The 21453-nt window shown below is 35.9% G+C and overlaps 1 protein-coding gene across 1 annotated transcript in view; it reads right to left on the bottom strand.

The window, feature by feature from the left end:
• The window catches only part of TTC6 (tetratricopeptide repeat domain 6), a 35945-nt gene extending 16618 nt beyond the window's left edge, over positions 1–19327 (bottom strand). The window contains exons 1-7 of the mRNA XM_029236365.1: positions 19248–19327; positions 18266–18342; positions 17671–17831; positions 14665–14799; positions 10798–10911; positions 7433–7552; positions 1980–2053 (exon numbers count right to left, since the gene is read on the bottom strand). Of these exons, the coding sequence (XP_029092198.1) occupies positions 1980–2053; positions 7433–7552; positions 10798–10911; positions 14665–14799; positions 17671–17831; positions 18266–18323 (662 nt within the window). The 5' untranslated portion in view covers positions 18324–18342; positions 19248–19327. The remainder of the gene's footprint in view (positions 1–1979; positions 2054–7432; positions 7553–10797; positions 10912–14664; positions 14800–17670; positions 17832–18265; positions 18343–19247) is intronic.
• Positions 19328–21453: the final 2126 nt, after the last annotated feature.

Genomic DNA, 21453 nt, shown 5'->3' with positions numbered 1-21453 from the left:
TAACTCTGAGCCACCAGGCTCTCCCTCTGTGACATTTTTTTTTTTAATCTTAAGGTAGCTTTCTCAAAGACATCTAAAAATTAACTCTACCTTAACACCCTTAGTGATCAAACTGGGCAACAAGTAGGATATTCAGCCTAAGGAATGTTGTCTCCTAGCAACCACAAGAGTGAGAACCAGAGATATACAAAGGCACACTTCAAAAGTCCGCAACCCCACGAGTTCAAAAGATCAAAGCCCTAAACTTTAAAGATTTATTACTTTTTAAAAATTTTCCAAATGGGAGAATTTTTACTTTCTCCACCATAAGACGCCAATAGTGAATCTCATTATTTACAATCCATGCTGCTGTAGTAATAGGTTATAGCTCACCTTGAAAAGTAAAAATATTGTTCCTGAAATAAATGTAACCAATCACTAAACACTCCGTATTGTTAAATTCAGTAAAACTGTTAAAACACATGGAATTGGGACTATGAGTTATCAGAGCTTTACTGTTGATTTAAATTCTACTTTTATTAAAGGACAATAGAGATTCTAGCGGGATGATGAAAGGTGGTTGTTTGGAATTGCAAAGCAGTATCAGCTTAAGGAGGCTCCACCATATATACCCAGTGATTACATTTCATAAAAGAGATCAGGAACTGACACACAGAGAAATTTACTGACTCTAATAGTTGCAAAACATCGGAATGAGGTTGAGAAAAATTTTGGTGTCTATTTTTAGTTTTAAGAGAATTCAATGACCTCAGACATTTTTGGCCTGCACTCGCCTACCAAAACAAACACATCAGTCATCGTTATTCCATTTCTTTTTAAGAATGACAATTACTTAAAAAGATAAATTGTACAAAGGTTGCTGGATTCAAATAGACAATGGTGTGACTGTGTTTTGCTGTCTGTATAAAATTAAAGGTCCGAGACCAGTTTAGGCCTTTTAACCAAAAACGCCTTCACAAGTTCCAGTTATTATACTACTATGTTCATAAAATTTTAAAAATCTAACTCTCATAGGGAAATGTACCTGTACTAGCTATGTAATAAAAGGGGAAAAAAAGAATTTCAATTTCCTAAATAATTCAAACTATGTTTTATTGTCTAAATTGTATATTTACACAGCCTAGTCTACTATCCTAATTTCCTCATCCAATTAACTGCTATTGTTTCTCTCATGAAAAATAATGCTGTAAACTATTACTTAACCAAATACACTTTATTTCACATTAAAATACTCATGTGCTGCATTTCTATGCTTTTAAAAGCAAAGTGTTAGAAATTAATTTTTAAATGTCAAATGTATGTGTAGAAATGTAAGTATTATAGTTAGCAAAATCAATCTACTATACGCTAATATTATCTCAGAGTAAATTTTAAACTGACCTTCTTCTGTATTATAGCCTCATATAACTGTTCTTTTCTCCCGTCTATAACTTACTTATTTTTACAATAATACCAGAAACAGGTAATAATGTTTTAAGTAATACATTTTTTGTAGATTTTATTATACCTTGTAGATACTTACTGGTATTATTTTAATCATTTTTAGATTTAGAAATGCTTTCTAAATGTAAAATTTTCTTGGAAATATAATATTTTTCTAAATCAACCTCTCTTCCAAGAAACAGGCTTTTTAAAAGTTAGTTCCATTTTATGAACAAAGTTAATAACTTTATTTTATTCTTAGACATTTCAAGTTACGCATGATTTCATTCTGTGTATTACCAAGGTCCTTTCCAATAAATGGGCTTGAATCAGATGGATACTTGCAATGCTCTGATGCAGGTATTTACTTGCTGACTTGGCTAAAATAGTTTATTAGTAGGTAGAAGAGTGCTGATACAGGGATTCTTTGTGCCTCTCTCCATTTTTGTACTCTGTCACTTCCACAATATTCTCCTCTGTTTCTTCTATTCTTCTATTATAATTATAAATCTGATGGTCTCACTTGCTCTCACCTCAACATAAATTGCACCCCATACCTGTGATAGCACATGGCAGTAGCTTGACAAAGGCTCACATTAGTCTTGCTTATCAGTGCAGCTTGTTTAAAATCCTGAAACAGTTTAACAAATTTTTGTTAATTTTACAGCATTATATTTTGTGCTTTCTTAAACTTCCTTCTAACATTGATTCTACCATGAATAAAATTTACACAAGCATTAAAATATACATCTTCTTAAAACCCTTATTTCTTCCTTTTAGTATCACATATAGAGCGAGAACAGATGGAGCAGAGGAAACCCATAACCAAAAACTCACTCAGAATCTTGCGCTACTGTCCACTTTTCCTGTGATTTTGCCTGGTATTATAAGGAGGTATCAGGTTTACTTTCTTTTTGTTTTTTTCCCAGTGAACACCACCAGAGACTTCCCTATCCAGACAGAGATAGAAACTTACCTGCAGAGAACCTTATGACTATAGGACAAACAGGCACTCAGGCCCAGGGAAAGGGCATAACTGAGCCTCTATGTGTATTAACTAAAGCAGCTGCTACCTTTGCAACCCACACTTCTAGGGGAAAATGTGTCATTTTATCCTGAGATCCTAGAGCAATGGAAACACTAACCACAAGATTTGAAGTCAGGGCAGTCAGCTGGGGTGGACATGAATGGCACTGGGGAAGAGGTTAAGAGAACTAAAAGTGCTAAGTCTGCCAGAGATCCTGCCGCTGTGGCACCAGAGACACAGTGTCTGAAGCTCTTTAGCTTTTCAAAGCCCTACATAAACAACTGAAACCTGAAGCAAAATAAAAACATCACTAAACTGAAATAAATAAAATATCTAAATATCTACATATCAAAATATCATGTCAACTGCAATGAGATATATATGTATATTTGGGTGTGTACATATATACATAAATTATGTGAGACTGATTTCAATGTTTGCCATAAAATGGGAAGGAACCTTCCGAAAGTAAGAGTTCAAAGCCTATGAAGGAATAAAGACGGCTCTGGTTTTTCCCAGAGGACTGCTTCAGTGCGAATCTTCTTGGGCAGTTTTGGTTGTGAGCTCACTTGACCAAGCTAGACTGTAGAGAGTACTCTATCGTCCCCTGGAGTGACTAAAAGAAACCCTTCCAGACTCCCTTCTCATTTCCAGGAGGCTGGGACGTGAACATTCTACAATCTTAAAGGGCAAGTGTCAGAGTTCTGGTTTCTACCCAACAAGGGAGGACCCAACCGTAACGACAGTCTCCCTCCTCCCTCCCCTCCTCCATCCCCTTCCCCTCCCCCTCATCCTTCCACAAACCTTCCTTGGCTGTACTAGAGAGAGAAAGATGGCTGTTTTATGGGGGTAGAATAAGTTTTCTGCTAATACTGGGGGTGGAAGATGGAGCAGTACAGTCAAACTGAGCACTCCTGGATCCTACTGGAGGAGAAGGGTATTAGTCACAGACCCATCTGAGAATATGGACTTCCCACTTAGATTCCCAGCATATTTTGATACTAAATGGAATTATTTGTTAGAAAATAAGAAATGTATTGTCTAATCAAATATGCTACCAGGTAACTCCCGTAGGAGAATTTTTTTTTTTTCTGAAATGGGGGCAAACTTACAGTGTAACTGAGATTTATTACAAACATTCCCATTAATTTTGGGAGTTATGAGGAGTGACCACAAACTTAAAAGGCTGAGAATACCAAGTTTAGTTTTATAATCAGATAAAACTTAAAAAGTCAGCTTGACTCTATATATAAAATCATTATGATGCTACATGGTAATTAGACATTATCAGCAACAGACACAAATGATGACTTAGGATTACTCAGAATAAAGCTAACTGCAGTTTTTATGATTTTCCTCTTCTGCACTAGTTTTATTTCTAATATGGATCATAAATAACAAACCACACAAAGTCACTCACATACAAAGCAAATTCCCTCCACTCCCTTCCTTCTGCTGATGAGTTTATTTGTAAGACTCTTCACCTGCACCGTCTTCCTGTGTGTCAGAGGATGCGCTCTTGACCTCATCCTTCCCATCTCTGGAAACTTGCTCCATCATCTTCTACTGTCCTCTGTAACTTTAATCCTTTTCTCACCACCCCAACCTAGTATGCCTTCCCTCAAATCTGCCTGCCCGCAAGCTACACATGGCTTTGTCTTTCTAGTTCCTGTCACTACCAATCTCTGAAAGCAGAGTCAACACTCACCATCTCCATGTCCCCAAACGCCATCAACTTCTTGTTGTTTAGTAAGTCCAATTTCATTTCGTAATTTGAAAACTGCCTCTAAAGGCATTTTTAAATTTATTTTTATTTTTCTCAAAGTAACTCATGTATCCAGGGTAGGGTAGAGGGTCCAATGAAACTAGAAAACTCACAATGCTTACAGGGATGCCCTGCGCCACCTCTCCTTATCTCTGAGCCCCGCTCCCCAGAGTCAACCATTTTTACATCTTGCTGTTATTTCTTCTGCTATTTACCTCTGAATTTCTAAATAACATGAGTATTTTATCATGTTTAACTTCCAACACCTTACACCATCACTCCACACACCTCCCCTTCTTCCACCATCTCCATATCCCTATGACAATGTGTTTATTTTACTCTTTATTTTACTTCCCTCAAGTGTAGAATCTTTGGCTACCCACTCATCTTTAAGTTTTAAAATCGGGAATGGTAGTTTGGGGTGTCTGGGCACCTCTTCTCCACTATCTTTAACCTTGTGGGATTATGTCCTTTTTATTCCTTTACTGTCTTCCTGGTTTTCAAGAGGACAAAGAAATAAACAAATGTTCTCAATCCAACAAGCTTAACCATTAACTTCCTAAACAATTCCAGTTTAAATGCCGCACTCTACTTCCCGTGTTCTTATGAAGATCACACAACTATCAATTAACTAACATGTGTTCAGTGCTCATCCTATTTGACCTTTCTGTTAATCAATCATTCCCACTAAAAATGTTTCCCTGGTTAGGTTTTAAGACTCTGCTCTCTCTTGGTTCTGCATTTAGCCCTCTTATTATTCAGTCATATATTACTTCATTGGTCTACCTCAGCCAGCCTCTTTTTAAAAATTTTTCAAGTTAATTTTTTAAATTTACAGAGGGGAGAAACATTTTTTTTTGCTTTTAATTACAGGCATATCTTGTTTTATTGCACTTCGCAGATACTGCACTTTGTACAAATTGGAGGTTTGTGGCAATCCTGCCTCAAGCAAGTCTATTGGCTCCATTTTCTCTAAAAGCATTTGCTCACTTCGTGTCTCTGTATCACATTCTGGTAATTCTCATAATATTTCAAACATTTTCATTATTATTGTATTTGTTATGGTAATCTGTGATCATCAGTAATCTTTGATGTCACTACTGCAAAAAAACTACAGCTCACTGAAGGCTCAGATGATGGTTAACATTTTTTATCAATAAAGTATTTTTTAGATATAATGCTATTGCTCAGTTAATAGACTACAGTATAAACATAACTTTTATATGCACTTTTATATGAAACAAAAAAAGTCACTTATTGCTATATTCACTTTATTGCTGTGGTCTGGAACCAAACCCGCAGTAATTCCAAGGCAGGTCTGTAGTGTTTGCAGGGCATATTTTTTTTTCCAGCTTTTTTACTTTTACCTATCTATATCTTATATTTAAAGTGTGTTTCTTGCAGTCAGAATATTGTTGGGACTTTTAAAACATTCTAATCTGGCATTTTCAATATTTCAGTTGGTGTGCTTTGACAATTTCCATTTAATGTAACTACTGATAAGGTTGAATTTAGGTCTACCATTTTAGTATTTGTTTTCTGCTGGTCTCCTCTGTTTCTGTTCCTTTGTTTTCTCTTTCCAGACTTATCTGGGATTATTTTAATTTTTTAATATTCCGTTTTAATTAAAATACTCTTTTTGACTGAGGAGGTCACATTTGAGAAGAAACCTGAAATGAAAGGAGGGTGTGAACCAATAGGAGGAATATTCTACACATAGGGAACAGCTTGTGTGAGGACCCTGAGTCAGGAAGGGAGCCTGGCAATCCAAGGAATAGCAAAAGGCCAGAGTGGAGTAACCTGAGTGGAGAAAAGAAGAACGCTGACAACAAAGTCAGATCAGTGAGCAGCAGTTAGGTCACTAGGGTCTTGGTTGGCCATAGTCAAGAGTTCAGATTTTATTCTAAGTGTGATGGGGAGTCACTGGAGGGTTCTTAGCAGATGAATAACTTGCTCTGCTTTATGTTTTGAAGAGGCCTCTTTGGCTGCTGTGTGGAGAACAGCATGTAGAGGGAAAAGAGCAGAAGCAGAGAGGCCAGTTGGGAAGCTACTGCAGTAATCCGGGGGAGAGAAGGTGGAGGCTGGAAGGAGGAGGAGAGCAGTGGCAAAAAATGAGAAATGACTGAATTTAAAATATGTTTTGATAGCAGAGCTGACCACACTTGCTCATGATTTAGATGTGGGATGTAAGGAAAGAGAGGGATCAAGAATGATTCCCACCAGACTATGAGCTCCTCAAGGACTGGAAATCTGTCACTGAGATTCGTCTCCATATCTTCAATGCCAGTGTCAGTACCATGCCTTGTCTGAAGGAACACAGGATTTGGAATCAAGTGAGACCTGAGTTCAAATCTTGCCCCAGTACTTCCTGGCTGACTAAGACTTGATTTAACCTCTTTTGAATATCAGCTTCCTCTTCCATAAGTTACAATCATAAATTGTGCAGCATTATTGAGAATCTGGCAGATAGTAAGTGTGCGATAACTAGAGTTAATGTTGTTCTTAAATACTAAGTAAATACTTACTAGGTGGATAACACAGGCCCTGCATTTAACTCTCCAACAGCTGAGGTCTTTTGCTTCCAACCCCCATTTTCCTCACTTTCTCCACCCAACACTCTTGCCCAGAGTTCCACAGATTTTTGCCTACACCAAACAAAGCTTCCCCTACCTGAGGGAATTCTGAATGGTATACCTCAAAACCAAAACCTAAGGGAGTTCAACTTGAAATTACATTTCACCATAGTGCAAATTGCCTAGAATACAGTTTCTCGGACACTTCCTTAATAATAAGTAATTTTGTGGGACAGAATCTCAAAAGATGACTCCAGAAGTTGAAAAATAGTATCAATACAAGGAAAACTGTGAATGAGAAAGAGCACTAAGCAGCAAAGTAAATGATACATAAATCATTTTACTGTTTGTCTGTAGCTAAGACACTCCCTTAGGGGAGATGATAGTCTTGATATTTCATCAATTCGGAATTTTTTTTTTTTTACATATTGGCTATTTATCTGTATTAAAAACAAAGTAAAAAAACACTTTTTTTGCAAAGATTCTATTACTCATTCAAAGTATTTCAACACAATTCTTGCTAAAGTTGAATTATTGCTCATTAATATTGCCATTTGTTATCAAGAAAAACTTTTTCACTGGTTTTCAGAAGTGAACATGCAAAATCAAGTGGGTTCATTTTTACAAGTAAACAGAAAGGTTTACCTCTAATGCAAAACTGAACTGCTCTAGTTCTGTGTAGATGAGTCCACGATTAATAAAGGCGTTTAACATCACAGTTTCTCCAGCGTCAAGGAGAAGCACAATTCCATAATCTGTTAATGCCTAAAAATGAAATAATCACTTACAACCTAAAGTCAACTCTTTAGAGCATTACTGCATTGACCATGGACAAACTAGTACCTCATAATTAGTTCTTTAATGTGACAAAATTTATGGCCAAAAATAATCATTTGTTAGATTTAAAGGTTTCCCTTAATTAAATACTGTGGATGTTGCTCCCTCCTAATAAGCGGTGTGCACTGCGCTTGCACTTCACATGTTATCTGTGAATCATCTGTGAACTACTTTTATTGTGTATGGATTGAAGCGGGGATGCAACACCCTTCCCCAACTTAATAGTTTCACCAAATGACTGTTGACATTAAAGCAGAGCACTTGTTACCTTTTGAAATTTAATTTCTTTGTAGTGATTTATTGTTTTCTTCACTGAAACCTAAGTTTTATGGAGGCACAGATTATCCATTTTGTTCACCATTGTAAAGCCAGTAACTAGCACCATGCCTGCACATATTAGGCATTTGATAAATTTTTGTTGAATGAATAAATCATAAAGCAATGAAAACAGATCTTAATAAAACTAACAAATAAGCACTTGTTGGAATATTACTTCAATATTCTCAGTTTTTTTAAGATATTAGCCTAAGCTGAGAATCAACTCAGAGGACCTCTCTCCATTTTTTATCTTTTTTTTTTTCATTCAATGAACAGCCAAGTTTTTACTGGTCATCTACTCTGTACCAGGTACTAGGAGCATCCCAAATTTGGGCTGGAGCTGAATCTCTTAATTCATTTTCCTTCTGAACATTTTGTCCAAAAGGGCCATATGGTTTCATCAGAAAAGGCCCAAATCATATCATATATGCCTGTAGCACATGCTAACTGAAAATGCAAATAAAATAGTATTTTACTATTTGCTTAGTGGTTCTCCTCTACTATTCCATGATTGGGCACTCAAGCATCTAAAAGAATTGTACAATTAAATATCCTATATGTATATTGTGGCATAACTATAAATAAACATTGACAAGGCTGTAAAAATCATTTGTAACACTTGTAAAACAAAACAGAACTAGAATGTTTGCCATTTTCCTTTCACAGAATCACAGAATTAAAACCTGTATATATATCAAGATGCCTTAGAAATCCACTAAGCAGCTGAATATGTGACACAAGAGGAAAAAAAAATCTGGGAAATGAGATTTCGTGAAGGTCACAACGAGCAGGCTTTGTGTTTTGCCTCTGCTATTATTACTAACCCTTCAGCCTTGGGAAGGTTACTTAACACTAAGCCTCAGTTTCCTCATCCACAAAAACGGGATATTAATAACTCATCATATTATTGTAGAAGTCCACTTTAAAATGTTTAGATTATATGTTGGTAAAGCATTTAGCCCAGTGCCTGTCACACAATAAGCCCTAAATGAGTGGTAACTGTTACTGTTTTTATTAGTATAAGGTGATAGGAACCAGAATTCACCTTTTCTAGTTTTTATGAAATCATATCTTGGGAGTGCATTTTCTGCACAAAGTACTTGGGTTTCCTCAGTCTTGTTATGGCAGGTAATGCTGAGAAACGGGTGGAGGTAGACAAAAGGGAGGAGGTGACACTGTAAAATGACATCTGGTCCACATGCTGGAGGTCAGATGGTTTCACAAAGCCACCTAAAGACTGTTAACCAGAAGCAAACAAACCTGCAAACACCGATACAGGTCCCTCTTCCCTGTGTGACTTGGATGTGTTTCTAACCTCATCTGTAAAAGGAGCCCATTGGATGAAAAGCGTTGGGTACCTGGCAGCTCTAAAATAACCAATATGTTCTTATTCTAGTTAGGTTTCTATTTACGTACATAGTTTTTCGTTTTCTTTATTCATGGAGCACTAGCTCTGTTACACATAAGAGATAACAAAGATAGTAGTTCCCTGCCCCCACCCAGACCACTGTTTGCAGTTCAGGGTTACCCAGAAGAGGCAGGAGTCAGGGTGGGGAGGGAGCTGTCAAAGATACCTGCTGTGCAGGTTACTCTGATAAATGATCCTTTAATTAGCTCCTAGAATGGTTTACAACAGCCTGTGTTAAAAATTAGTTATTCATTTGTCAACATTTCTGGAGGAAACCTGATAATCCGGTTACCAGGAATTCTACATCCTCTTAGAAACAATGTTTCTCAACTTCTTCCTTCCATAGCAAATAAATTACTAAATTTCTAAATGTTTTAAACAGATTTAACTTTCCAAGTTTCCAGGAGATTGTGGGAGTGTGCCCACACACAGCAGCAGGTACATGATGCAATCTTTTAAAGAATGCTTCATTGACTATGGAAGTGGATAGAAACAAGGAGAGGGAAACAAGTGGACAGCAGAAAGGGAAGCAAGAGATTGGACAAAACACTAAGAAACTACTGACCTGCTCCCCAGTGAGGGATCCTGACTGAAAAAGAACCAAACCAACAAGGAGAGAGTGGAGAAGGGGTAAGATTAAAAAATATAAAAGAGGGCTTACACTGGTAGCATCTGCCTCAGGACAAATAGAGAAAAAGGTTTGCTGCAGCCATCAGTTAGGCCTTCAAAACGCACAGATAATCCTGGTCACTGGTCCCTGAGCTGGAAACCATCACTCAAAATTCCCTGCTGCATCTGTGGTCTGACCACTGTAAAAAAAATACCTCCACAAACTATTGTAGTTAATGTTGAGATTTTTTTTTTTTTTTTTTTTGCGGTATGCGGGCCCCTCACTGCTGTGGCCTCTCCCGTTGCGGAGCACAGGCTCCGGACGCGCAGGCTCAGCGGGCATGGCTCACGGGCCCAGCCGCTCCGCGGCACGTGGGATCCTCCCGGACCAGGGCACGAACCCGTGTCCCCTGCATCGGCAGGCGGACTCTCAACCACTGCGCCACCAGGGAAGCCCCAATGTTGAGATTTTGAAGCAAACAATATTGCTAGTGATCACTGCTTAAAAATTCTGCACACATTTATCAGTAGAAACATTTTCTCAAATGAAAATTATGTAATACATTTAAATTTACATGGCCTTTAAATGCTTATATAAAAGCATTGTAAAATTAATTTTTCATTTGACATTGCAGAGATTGTATAAGAAAATTTGGTAAGCACAAAAAAGAAAATAAATATTCTTTGAAATGGTTCTTTGGTTTCTCAAGTTTTATGTGTATTTCCACAGAATTATTTTTCCAAAATTGTAACAAAAATAATAAGAAAATACTTTACACATGCTTTAAATAAGTTTACAAATGCTTTAAAGTGTTGTTTACTAAGATGGTCATCTTACCATTTGAAGTTCATTTATCTTGGTGTAACATAATGCTCTGTTATAAAATGCTATATAACTGTTTTTATCCATGTTGATAGCTGTAGTTAAATCTGTAATCGCTAGTTTGTAAGTCTGTAAAGAAAAAATAATTAAGTGAGAAGGGTTAATCATAATGGACTGAAATTTAGTTGTACAATAAATTCTTGATTCTATCAGAGTTTTGAGAATACTCATTTAACCATTCTGTGTATCATCCATGAAATTAAGACAATCAAGCTAATCTTTCACAGAATTAATTAAGTCCCTTGGTAGGAACTGCTATAGTTTCTCTCACCTGCAAATAAAATTCAATATATAAACAACTTAAACGATTATCTTATTTCCATTGTTGCTATATAGCAAGGAAAAAATTAAATTTCTTATGGATAAAAGAGAAGCAAGCCTTATTCATCCAGCAAACATTCACCAGAGCTTGCTTGCTTCTGTCACTCTCACTGTCATATCACATAATCGTCATGTTTTCTATCCATGTTCTCTTTTGCTTCTCTTTGATGCTTCTCTGATACCTTAGATCATTCATTTATATAGATAGTAATTTTCATGGAATTAACAGGTAATGCAAGGTCTTACCTTTGCTTTAAGGTATTATTTGCAAAATATTTCATATGAAATGGCTACAGAGAAAGTTCAAAAAAGAAACACAGGGAGAAAAAAAGTATTCCTTGAAGCATCAGATATCGATAGTGTTGCTACACCCAGTAATTTCCATTTAGGAACCATAAACTCAAGTAACGATTTTGTTCTGTGTGTATAACTGTATTATTTAAAATAGTAAAATAATAAAAAATTTCAAACAATCCAAATGTCCAACAATAAAGTGGTTAAAAGTACACTATGGTGGAATATTATGCAGTCATTAAAAATGGTATCTTCAAAGATTAAATATAAGAAGCAGGGCACAAAACAGATTATGTAAGTAGCATAGTCACAATTTTGGAAAGTATATATTATATTTTATTAAGAAAAAAAGACAAAATTCAAATACATCAAAATGCTCTCAGGGGGCTTCCCTGGTGGCACAGTGGTCGAGGGTCTGCCTGCTGATGCAGGGGACACGGGTTCGTGCCCCGGTCTGGGGGGGAACCCACATGCCGTGGAGCGGCTGGGCCCGTGAGCCATGGCCGCTGGGCCTGCGCGTCCAGAGCCTGTGCTCCGCAACGGGAGAGGCCACAGCAGTGAGAGGCCCGTGTACCACAAAAAAAAAAAAAAAATGCTCTCAGGAATTACCATTTGATGGTGGGAAAACAGGTGACTTTAATCTTCTCCTTTATTCCTCTATTTTCCAAATTCTCTACAATGAATATTACTTTCCTAATAAAAATACATAATCAGTGCTATTTAAAATGCAAATGTCAAAAATAAATATCACCATTTTATGAAAAATTATTAATTGAAATCCTTTTGATGTACTGTCAAAGTGTAACACCTTCTATGTAGTTCTGCCTTCATACCATGGCAATTCTCTCTCACAGAGGATAAAAAGGAAGTGAGTTCCTCCTTGGCACCCGAGCAGCCACCCACTCTAAAATACCAGAGAACAAGGTAGGAAATTGCCTTACCTTGTTGTAGTATTTCAGAACTCCTCTGTAGACGTAGGCACGCACACTCTGAGGATAAATTTTGATGGCCTCATTACAACTCAAGATTGCTTTGGAGTATCTGCCTTTCAAACCATAGTAGGCTACTCGACTTAAATATGCCTTTTCAGAGAAAGAGAGGAGGAAAGCAGGAACAGATATTTTAGTAAAAGCATCAGTTCTACCAAAATACATGGTAGCTGGAACAAATTTATGCCACCCGAAGATGGTATAAAATATAGACTTTTTGTCACTCTCTTTTATTAAGAAAATTTCAAACATACAGAATAATTGAAAGAATACTACAGTAAACACCCATATGCCTACCACCTGGATTCAATAATTATTAAAATTTTTCAATTTTGTTGTATCTATTTTTTTCTGAACTATTTGAAAATAAGTTGTAGACATCATAAAACTTCACCCCAAGTCTTCCAGTATGCATCTCCCATGAAGAAGACATTCTCCTACATAACCACACTACCACTGTATATCTAAGAAAATTAATAGTATTTCCCTAAAATCATCTAATATTTCATCCATATTCAAATTTCATATGCTTTTAAAATCAAGATCCAATGGAGTTTCACCTATTGGATTTTGTGTTGTCTCCAGTCTCTTAAGAGTTAGGAATCAATGTGACAGCAAAACAAGAAGTAAAATTAATAACATAGTATATAAAATAATTATTAATAGGTACATTAAAATATTTATAATATTTGTATAACCACAATTCACGAAGCACTTTTACCTATATAATTTCCCTGTTGGAAATCATATTTTTAGTTCAAGGGGAAATACAGATATATGGATTATTAAAACTGCTGAAAAGCAAGTAAAACTAACTGTTGCTAACTAATAGCAATAACATTTAAAGATTTAATAGTTTTAGCAAATTTAACACACTTTCCAAACCACTGAAATTGTTCACTTAAATACCTGGTAATGTTTTGGATCAAGGGTAATTGCACGATTAAAATCCAGGATTGAACTATCCTTGTGGAGTTTTACTTTACAAAGCCCACGTTGATAAAAGCCTTCTGCAAAATCAGGATCTGCTTTCACAGCTTTTGTAAAAGAATCAAAAGCCTAGAAGAGCAAATCATGTAGTGAGTAGAATGTATTAATTTAAAATGTTAATACATTACAGTATATAACTATTGCTGAAAAGTTTTTATTTTAGTTTTTGGTCATTTTAAATATGTTTCTCCCAGCAAAACTTGTGGAGCAAAAAAATTTATGAACAAGCCAGATTTATTATTATAATTTACAGGTTCCCTTACTCCCAGACTAATGTCTGCATAATCCATGTTGTTACAACACTTTCAGAGGTGTAACTTTAATCATTATTCTTCCTGTTGTGTTTCTTCAAAGAAATCACAATTAGTACATTTATTTTCCATGTGGGCCAGCAGATATGTGGTTACAAAATTTCAAAGCAATGGAACTCCAAAATTTCTCCTAATATTGTAAAGCAAAGCTAGGTTTCCTCTGCTTGTCCAAAAGGGCTAAAAACATGAAAAATATTTGTAATTAATCTTATATTTATTGTAATTTCTTACAATAAATGGAACAACTAATCAAGTGCAAAAAAGTTATGAAGATGCAAGTTTCAGACACTGTCCACCCCTATGAATATAAGGACTGGAATGGTGTGTGTGTGTGTGTGTGTGTGTGTGTGTGTGTGTAGTTGTGGAATATTCAAAAATAGCCGATGGAAAATACATATTTATCATATCATTGAAAATTTTGAAATGGAGAATTCTGTGAAATAGCCAAATACTGGATAAATACATAATAATTGAATCAACTGGTTTTCAATGAATCTGGTTTTATTCTGATTTGAATTGCTCAGCTGTCAATAACAGAAATCAAACAGTGTCCTAATCATTTTCCATTTATTCTACATTACACTGAAGCACTCAATATAAAGTACTTACAATTTAATAAGTAAATTTATACTAATGTGATGAAATTTTGATATAAGTTCTTACAATTAAATTTGTTTAGTGGGAAACATGCATTAGTCTTCCAAATAGTGTTGACAAACAGGCATCAATAAAATGTTTGAATAAATAAAACAATGTAGTAGGTTTTGCAGGGTGCAGACTGCCTATAGTAAGCCAAGCTTTATAAGAAGCTTTGGTCTAGTCACTCACTGTTTAGGTAGCCTTCAGAAATGGAACTGAATGCAAGGAAACAATTTCTAAAACCATAAAATACCTATGCTCTTAAATACACAAAATACCAGTTGTAAGTTGCCTTCCTCCATGTAACAAAGACCCAAGTGATACAGACAGTCTGATGAAGCTGCTACGGCATTTCGTCCTTTATCAGAATGAGAAAAGGTATCCAACGCCTTTTTAAACATTCTCATGGCTTCCTATAATGATTTTTAAAAAAAGAGAGGGAAGGGAATGTTTTTTTCTAATATTTATTTAACACAACAGCCTTAGATGTTAAAAGGAATCCTGAGCACACAGCCCTACTCTCACTTCACAAGAGGACACACAGACCTGGTAAAGACAGAGATCTTGTCAGTGCACCCAGAGGGAGGACTTCTGACAGGCAGGAAATCTGACCCACCCAGGTGCCTATCCTACAGGCAGGTACATAAGCAGGGTTACACAAGTGGACTTTTGGAACTATAATTTCTAAATTCTAAAGGGTATTTTCTCGTAGTCTTAAATCAGACTCAAATTTACAGGCCAATTTATGACCAACTTCCTAGTAATTCTCCTGAAGGGAATGCCAGGCAACTATTAGGTAGTAAAAGTTCTCCACTGATAATATCTGAGGTTGTTGTAATCAACTTTTATTTTGTCCTGCTATGCTCTCAAGGGGGTTCCATTGACACCAGAAAATAAACTAACATCAAAAATTACCCATTTAAACTATTCTGTCAAAATAGTTGAAACTCTTAATGAAAAAAATTCAACTTTCCAAATAGAAACGCGTTTTCATAACTAGCTACTCAATGTATTTACCTAATATACAGAAATACAGCTACTTGTGACTCTTTAGCCCACTTTCTTAATTATATTAAATTGCTAAAGAAACAATGAGGTTGGGCTTCCCTGGTGGCGCAGTGGTTGAGAGTCCGCCTGCCGATGAAGGGGACGCGGGCTCGTGCCCTGGTCTGGGAGGGTCCAACATGCCGCGGAGCGGCTGGGCCCGTGAGCCATGGCTGCTGAGCCTGCGCATCCGGAGCCTGTGCTCCGCAACGGGAGAGGCCACAACAGTGAGAGGCTCGCGTATCGCAAAAAAAAAAAAAAGAAAGAAAGAAACAATGAGGTTTAACTTGGATATGCTGTGTCCTTTGTGCCCACCCTTAGTTTACATCACATGTCTAAAGCTTACCTCAACATTCATCCTTCCAGCCTCACTCTCAGCACACGCCTTTGCAATAGAAAAAAGGGCATCACCTTCTCAATCTCCCTCATTTTTACTATTCAAAGTCTCTACATCTTCTTCATTTCCATCTTTTTTTCTCCTGTCTTTGAATGGTTTCCTTTCTTCTTTTCAGAGCTAACTCCTCAAGCTGTGCCCTTGACCCCAACTCCTTCTGTCCCGCCTTCTGCTTTTGGATCTCTGCCCCTTCATTGCCTCCTGGAGTCCATAAAGTCTTCCATCACATTTAAATTAAAATGAACACATCTTCTCTTCCTCCTCTAGCTGATGTCCCACCTCTCTTTCCTTCACTACTCTAAAAAAGTAGTGGACGCTCTCATAGGGCAAATGTACATTCCAAACACAGTACCGTGGCAGCCGTGTGGAGAAAAGCTTGGAAGAGTTCAACACTATTATATAATTCAAACAAAATACAAATATGTTCTGGACTAGGATAATGACCAGAGAAATAGAGAAAGGAAGTGGATTTGAGAGACATTTAGAAAGTAGAACCAAGGGAGCATGACTATTGATTGGGTAGAAGAGGGATCCAATCAAAAGTGACTTCAGGTTTCAGGGAGGTTAAAGTAAATTTAAGATTATTCCAAAGAAGGAATTTGATATCATAAAGGTGTCAATTCTCCCTAAAATAATCTACAGATTCAATACAATTCAATCAAAATTCCAGCAGGGTTTTAAAATCTTGACCAGCTGGAAGAGTAAAGGCCCAAGAATAACCAGGAATTTCCTGGAGAAGAATATGGTGTGGCAACTTGCTCCACCAGATGTCAAGAATTACAATAAAGCAACAGTAGTTAAAACATTGTACTATTAGGCCAGGGATAGAAAAATTGACCAAAGGAATAGAATAGAGAGCCCAAAATCAGATCCACACATACATGAAAGGTTATAATAGGACAGATGTACCACTTCAGATCTTTGGTTTAGGAGAACATTTCAATAAATGATACTGGAACATTTGAGTATCCATATGGGGAAAACTGAAGTTTTATCACTATATCACATTCAAAAATATCAATTTAAGGTAGAGTGAGGTCTTAAATGCAAAAAGCAGAATTTTTAAACTTTTAGAAGAAAATATGGGAAAATATCTTTATGACCTTGGTGTAGGGAGGGAATTTTTAAACAAGAATTTTTTTTAAAGCTGTGACAATAAAACAAAAAAAGATATATTCAACTACATTAAAATTAAGACTCTCTGCTCATCAAAAGACATCATGAAGAAAATTTTAAAACCAGCCGCAAATTGCAAGAGGATACATGACACACATGTAACCAACCAAGGACTAATACACAGGACTTATTTTTTTCAATGCCAAAAATCAATATGAACAGGACAAACAAAAATGTGTACAGCAAATTGATAGAACAGGAAGTATAAACATATAAAAAGATACCTCAACCTTTGCTCAAACTGAGAAATGTTAATTAAGACCATAATGAGACATTAGTTTTTATCCACCGAACTGATAAAAATAAAGTAGACAGCACCAGTTATTGTAGAGGATGGAGATCAACAGGAATACTCATACACTACAAGCGGGAGAATAAATTGGTACAACCCTATGGAACAATGTGCCATTTTCTTGAAAGTTAAACATTTACATTCTCTACATACTAGCAATGTTAACAGGAGACATGAAAAAGAATATTACCCTTACTCTTAAGAGGAAAAAACACAAAAGAAAACAACCCAAATATTAATTAACAGAAGAATCAATAAATAAATGGTATGGTTTAGTTTTGTAAAAAAAAAAAATATATATATATGTAAGCAGTAATTCCAAGCACAATATAAAAATTCCATTAATAGGTTTAGTAAACGTTACTCAAGACTTTTCACCTTGTTCCTCTTGGCCTTCATTTGAGCTTTTGCTAATAGAGCATACATGGTGACCTCAGGCTTATTCAAAGTGATCCCATCTAAGACCTGAATGGCCTTGTCATGTTTCTCACAAAATGAATAAATGAGTGCTTGCTGTATAGGACTCAACTCAATTAGACCTAAAAGGAAATGAAAATTTATCAATAACTTTGCCAAGTATCTAGGACTTAGAATATAATTATTTTAAGACAGTCAAGCAATTCAATAATCTATTTTTACAATATGAATTAATAAATCAATATGATACTAAAATCTACTTACTGTCAACAAACAATAAGACATTCCAACTACAAATGAACAAACAAAAAATAACAGCATAAGCCTGGTATTTCCTATAATAATCTCTCTCACAAAATTCACTAGGCTATGAAGTATTTTACAAATTGGTTACATACATGTGAAACTGAAGTTTTAGTTTTGAAATCTAACTTTGACTTTCAAGTGAAGCCTTCATGCTACCTATACAGAGCTACTGAAAATAGTATAAAAAATTTAAAGAAGTATTTCTTTTTAAATTAAGACAATATTATAATTTTACATTGATTATATTTACCTTTGGTCATTTCTGCTACTTGGTAAATAGTGAACTTTGCAAGATCACAGCACTTCATCCTAAGAAGATATTGTCCTCTGGAAGAAATAACAGCTTTTTAATTCTAAGCAGTTAAAAATAATTTTTCTAAAATAAAGTTTTTTATACTCAGTTACTTAAAATTTTAAATTATAATACATTTATTCATACTTATTATAATACATTTGAAATTATAAATATTTTATGTAAGTCTAAATAGGCCAATTAGTGTGGAGATGTGAGAAGAAAACAATTTAGGAAATGTGAAGCTGAAAGAAAAATAGTCAGATCTTTTTGTAATTATCAGCATTTAAAAAGTTATACTCTGTTGCTGAGAAATTTTAAAAGCTAAACACAGTTTAAGGGGCATACAAATGGAGAAGTATTTACATAAATTGTTAAAATGTGGTTCAAGAGTTAAAAGATGAAGCAAGACCTTATCAGAAAGCATTGTTCCAGTCCATTTTCCCATTTTCTGTAAATCCATTTCCGATGTTAGTAATTATAATATATTTTTGGTAGTGATAACTCAAAATTTGCAATGGGTCCTTTTATAGCAAGCTCTACTGCATCTGAAATACAATTCAATGTATCTTTTTTTTCACTGAATTATCTGAGGTTTATACTTGGTACCTCTGGGTACACAATCAAAATATATTACCTTACTTTTATGAGATCTGTGATAACTATCTAACCAGTAATCTAGAGAGGCCTCAAAGAACTTAAACACAGACAGCTGTGTTTTGATGCAAGGACAGAACAAAGGGAAAGATCTGTTATATTATGAATTATCTTAAAGTTTAACAAAAACAACTATATCTGACTTGCTGATTTGGAGATGGCCATTTCTGGGAGATTAAATGTAAAACAAGGAGGCTGGAAGGATCAAGAAAGAACTAAGGATTCCAACAGCTAGCTCAGATACTAAGTTATCCCAAGAAGAATTCTATTTCTATACACATACCTTATTATATATAATTGGATTCCATCTGGCTGAAGGTGGATAGCACGAGATAACTCTCTTACTGCCTTTTTCAATTTGTGCAACTGTTGAGTGATAAACAGAAACTTAGCTCATAATAATACTGATTGCTTCCTTTCTGATAGTTATTCCCTCCCACCCTTCAATACAGAAATTTTGCAGGAATCTCTCCTAATACATGTGTTTCTTAAGAATCATCAAAGCAAGTGGGATACAGAGAAGTTAAAAAAAAAATTTATGAAGCAAAGTCTTTTTTTAAAATTATCTTTAAATTTGAAGAATGATTACACAGATCCACAAATATATAGTTTTAAATAAATATGATTATATCATATGTCCTAGTTTGTTTTTGTTTAGCTTTTCAGTTTTCTCCCTCAACCATAACACCTTTTACACCACACTTTACTCATGTTAATAAACTAGCTTGCAAAGGAATGTAAAATAAAAAGTAAAAGTCAATTCCACTTAAAAATAAGAGAGGAAAAACAAGGTTGCACTTAATGAGTAAAATGAATGAATAAAACAAAATACAACAATGATGAAAAAGATATCTGTTTAAAATCAATATACAATGAAAAGTAAACAACGATTCTTTCCTTAATACTGGTTACAGAGCATAATCTGAATTTATACAAATTTTTGCAAACATTGGGGAAATTACAAAAGGGGGAACTAAACACAACCCAGCAAAATGAACCTGGGACAACCAACGACTCCTCTTACTATGCTGACATGGTGATCAAAACATTTGTGCATAGAAGTAGACAATACCTGTTAAAATGGTACAAAGTGTTTGGAGGAAATAGTGGGTGGAGTCAAAAGAGGGAATTCAAAAGGAGGGAGTCTGAGATGTTTTTAAATAAATTTAAGAATTACTGTGGAACTTCAGGCCTGCTGCTTCTCAAGCTAACCCTGATCAGGTTGGTGTAAGTAATAAACCACCTTGTCATATGCCTGCATTGCTCCACCTGGTTCCAATCATACATAGCTATGCACTGAGGAAACCCTGACTGGGAATGATGGAAGCTCACTCTCTGGTCTTTGCAAGTTTTCCTGGGGTTAGACTTCTCCAGGTAGCATTAGATTGGATTTACCCTGGAGCCTAAACCCACACTGTAGGCATATGTATTCTTCTATATACATACACAGGGTTTGGTTTGTCATTGTTTTATCTACATGGGATCATACTGTATACACTTTAAAGTCTTCTAAATCTTGTTCTAGAATATCTCTTGGAAATCCCTCCAAATCACCTGGCATAATTCTAACTATTCTTTTTATTGACTATATAATACTCTATAGTGTGAATACAACATAATTTATTCAACCATTACTGTGAAGAGGTTTTTGTCTCCTCAGAACAATGAGTCTTTGAATATATGTCCTTACACCTTGATATTATGCTGGTGCTTTGGTTTCTAAATATGCTCGGAGGAAATTCCAACTTCCCCATAAGGCCTCAGCTCCATCAACAGGGAGTGAAGCAAAAGGGCCACACACACTCCCCACCCCTTCCCAACAGGGATCAAAAGCAAACCTGCCCTGGGGATAATACCAAAATGGCCCCAGGGTCTTCTGCTTCCATCATCAGGAAGGTAAGGACTTAGTCACACTGCATCCTGAGATGAAGACAATGAGAACAGAGCCCCTAGCAAACTCCCAATGGACATGCAGTGTGAGCAAGAAATGAACCTTTGTTACTTTAAGATGGTGATTTTGAAGTTTTATTTGTTGTTGTTGTTTTCCACAGCGTAACAGGCTATCCTGACTGAAACCAATGTGAGGAGAGGACTTGTAGGAGATGAGGGCAGAAAGGTAACAAGGAGCCAGTTCACATGAGCTCTTGTAGGCCTTTGGCTTTTGCAAGATTTGGCTTTTATTCTGAGCACAAAGGGAAGCTATTGAAGGGTTCCAGGCAAAGAAGTGAAATAATCTGATTTATGTTTTAACAGGATCACTATGCTGCTGTTTTGAAAACCCATCAAAACGGAATAAAGAACAGAAGCAAAAAGACCAGGAGGCTACTGCAATAACCCTGGTGAGAAATCAGTGTCTTGGACAGGACAGTTAATGATGGAGCAGTAGAAGGGAATATCTGTTTTGAAAGGTAGACACAACAGCTAACAGTCTTTATCTCTGGGAAGTCCAAGTTGGTTGGAGTCAGAGAGAGCTCTTATTATTTACTATA

The sequence above is a fragment of the Monodon monoceros genome, unplaced genomic scaffold (genome assembly GCF_005190385.1).
Source record: "Monodon monoceros isolate NGI ecotype Baffin Bay Population unplaced genomic scaffold, NGI_Narwhal_1 Super_Scaffold_21, whole genome shotgun sequence".
NCBI classification, from domain to species: Eukaryota; Metazoa; Chordata; class Mammalia; order Artiodactyla; family Monodontidae; genus Monodon; species Monodon monoceros.
This window is presented reverse-complemented; position numbering and strand designations above follow the sequence as displayed.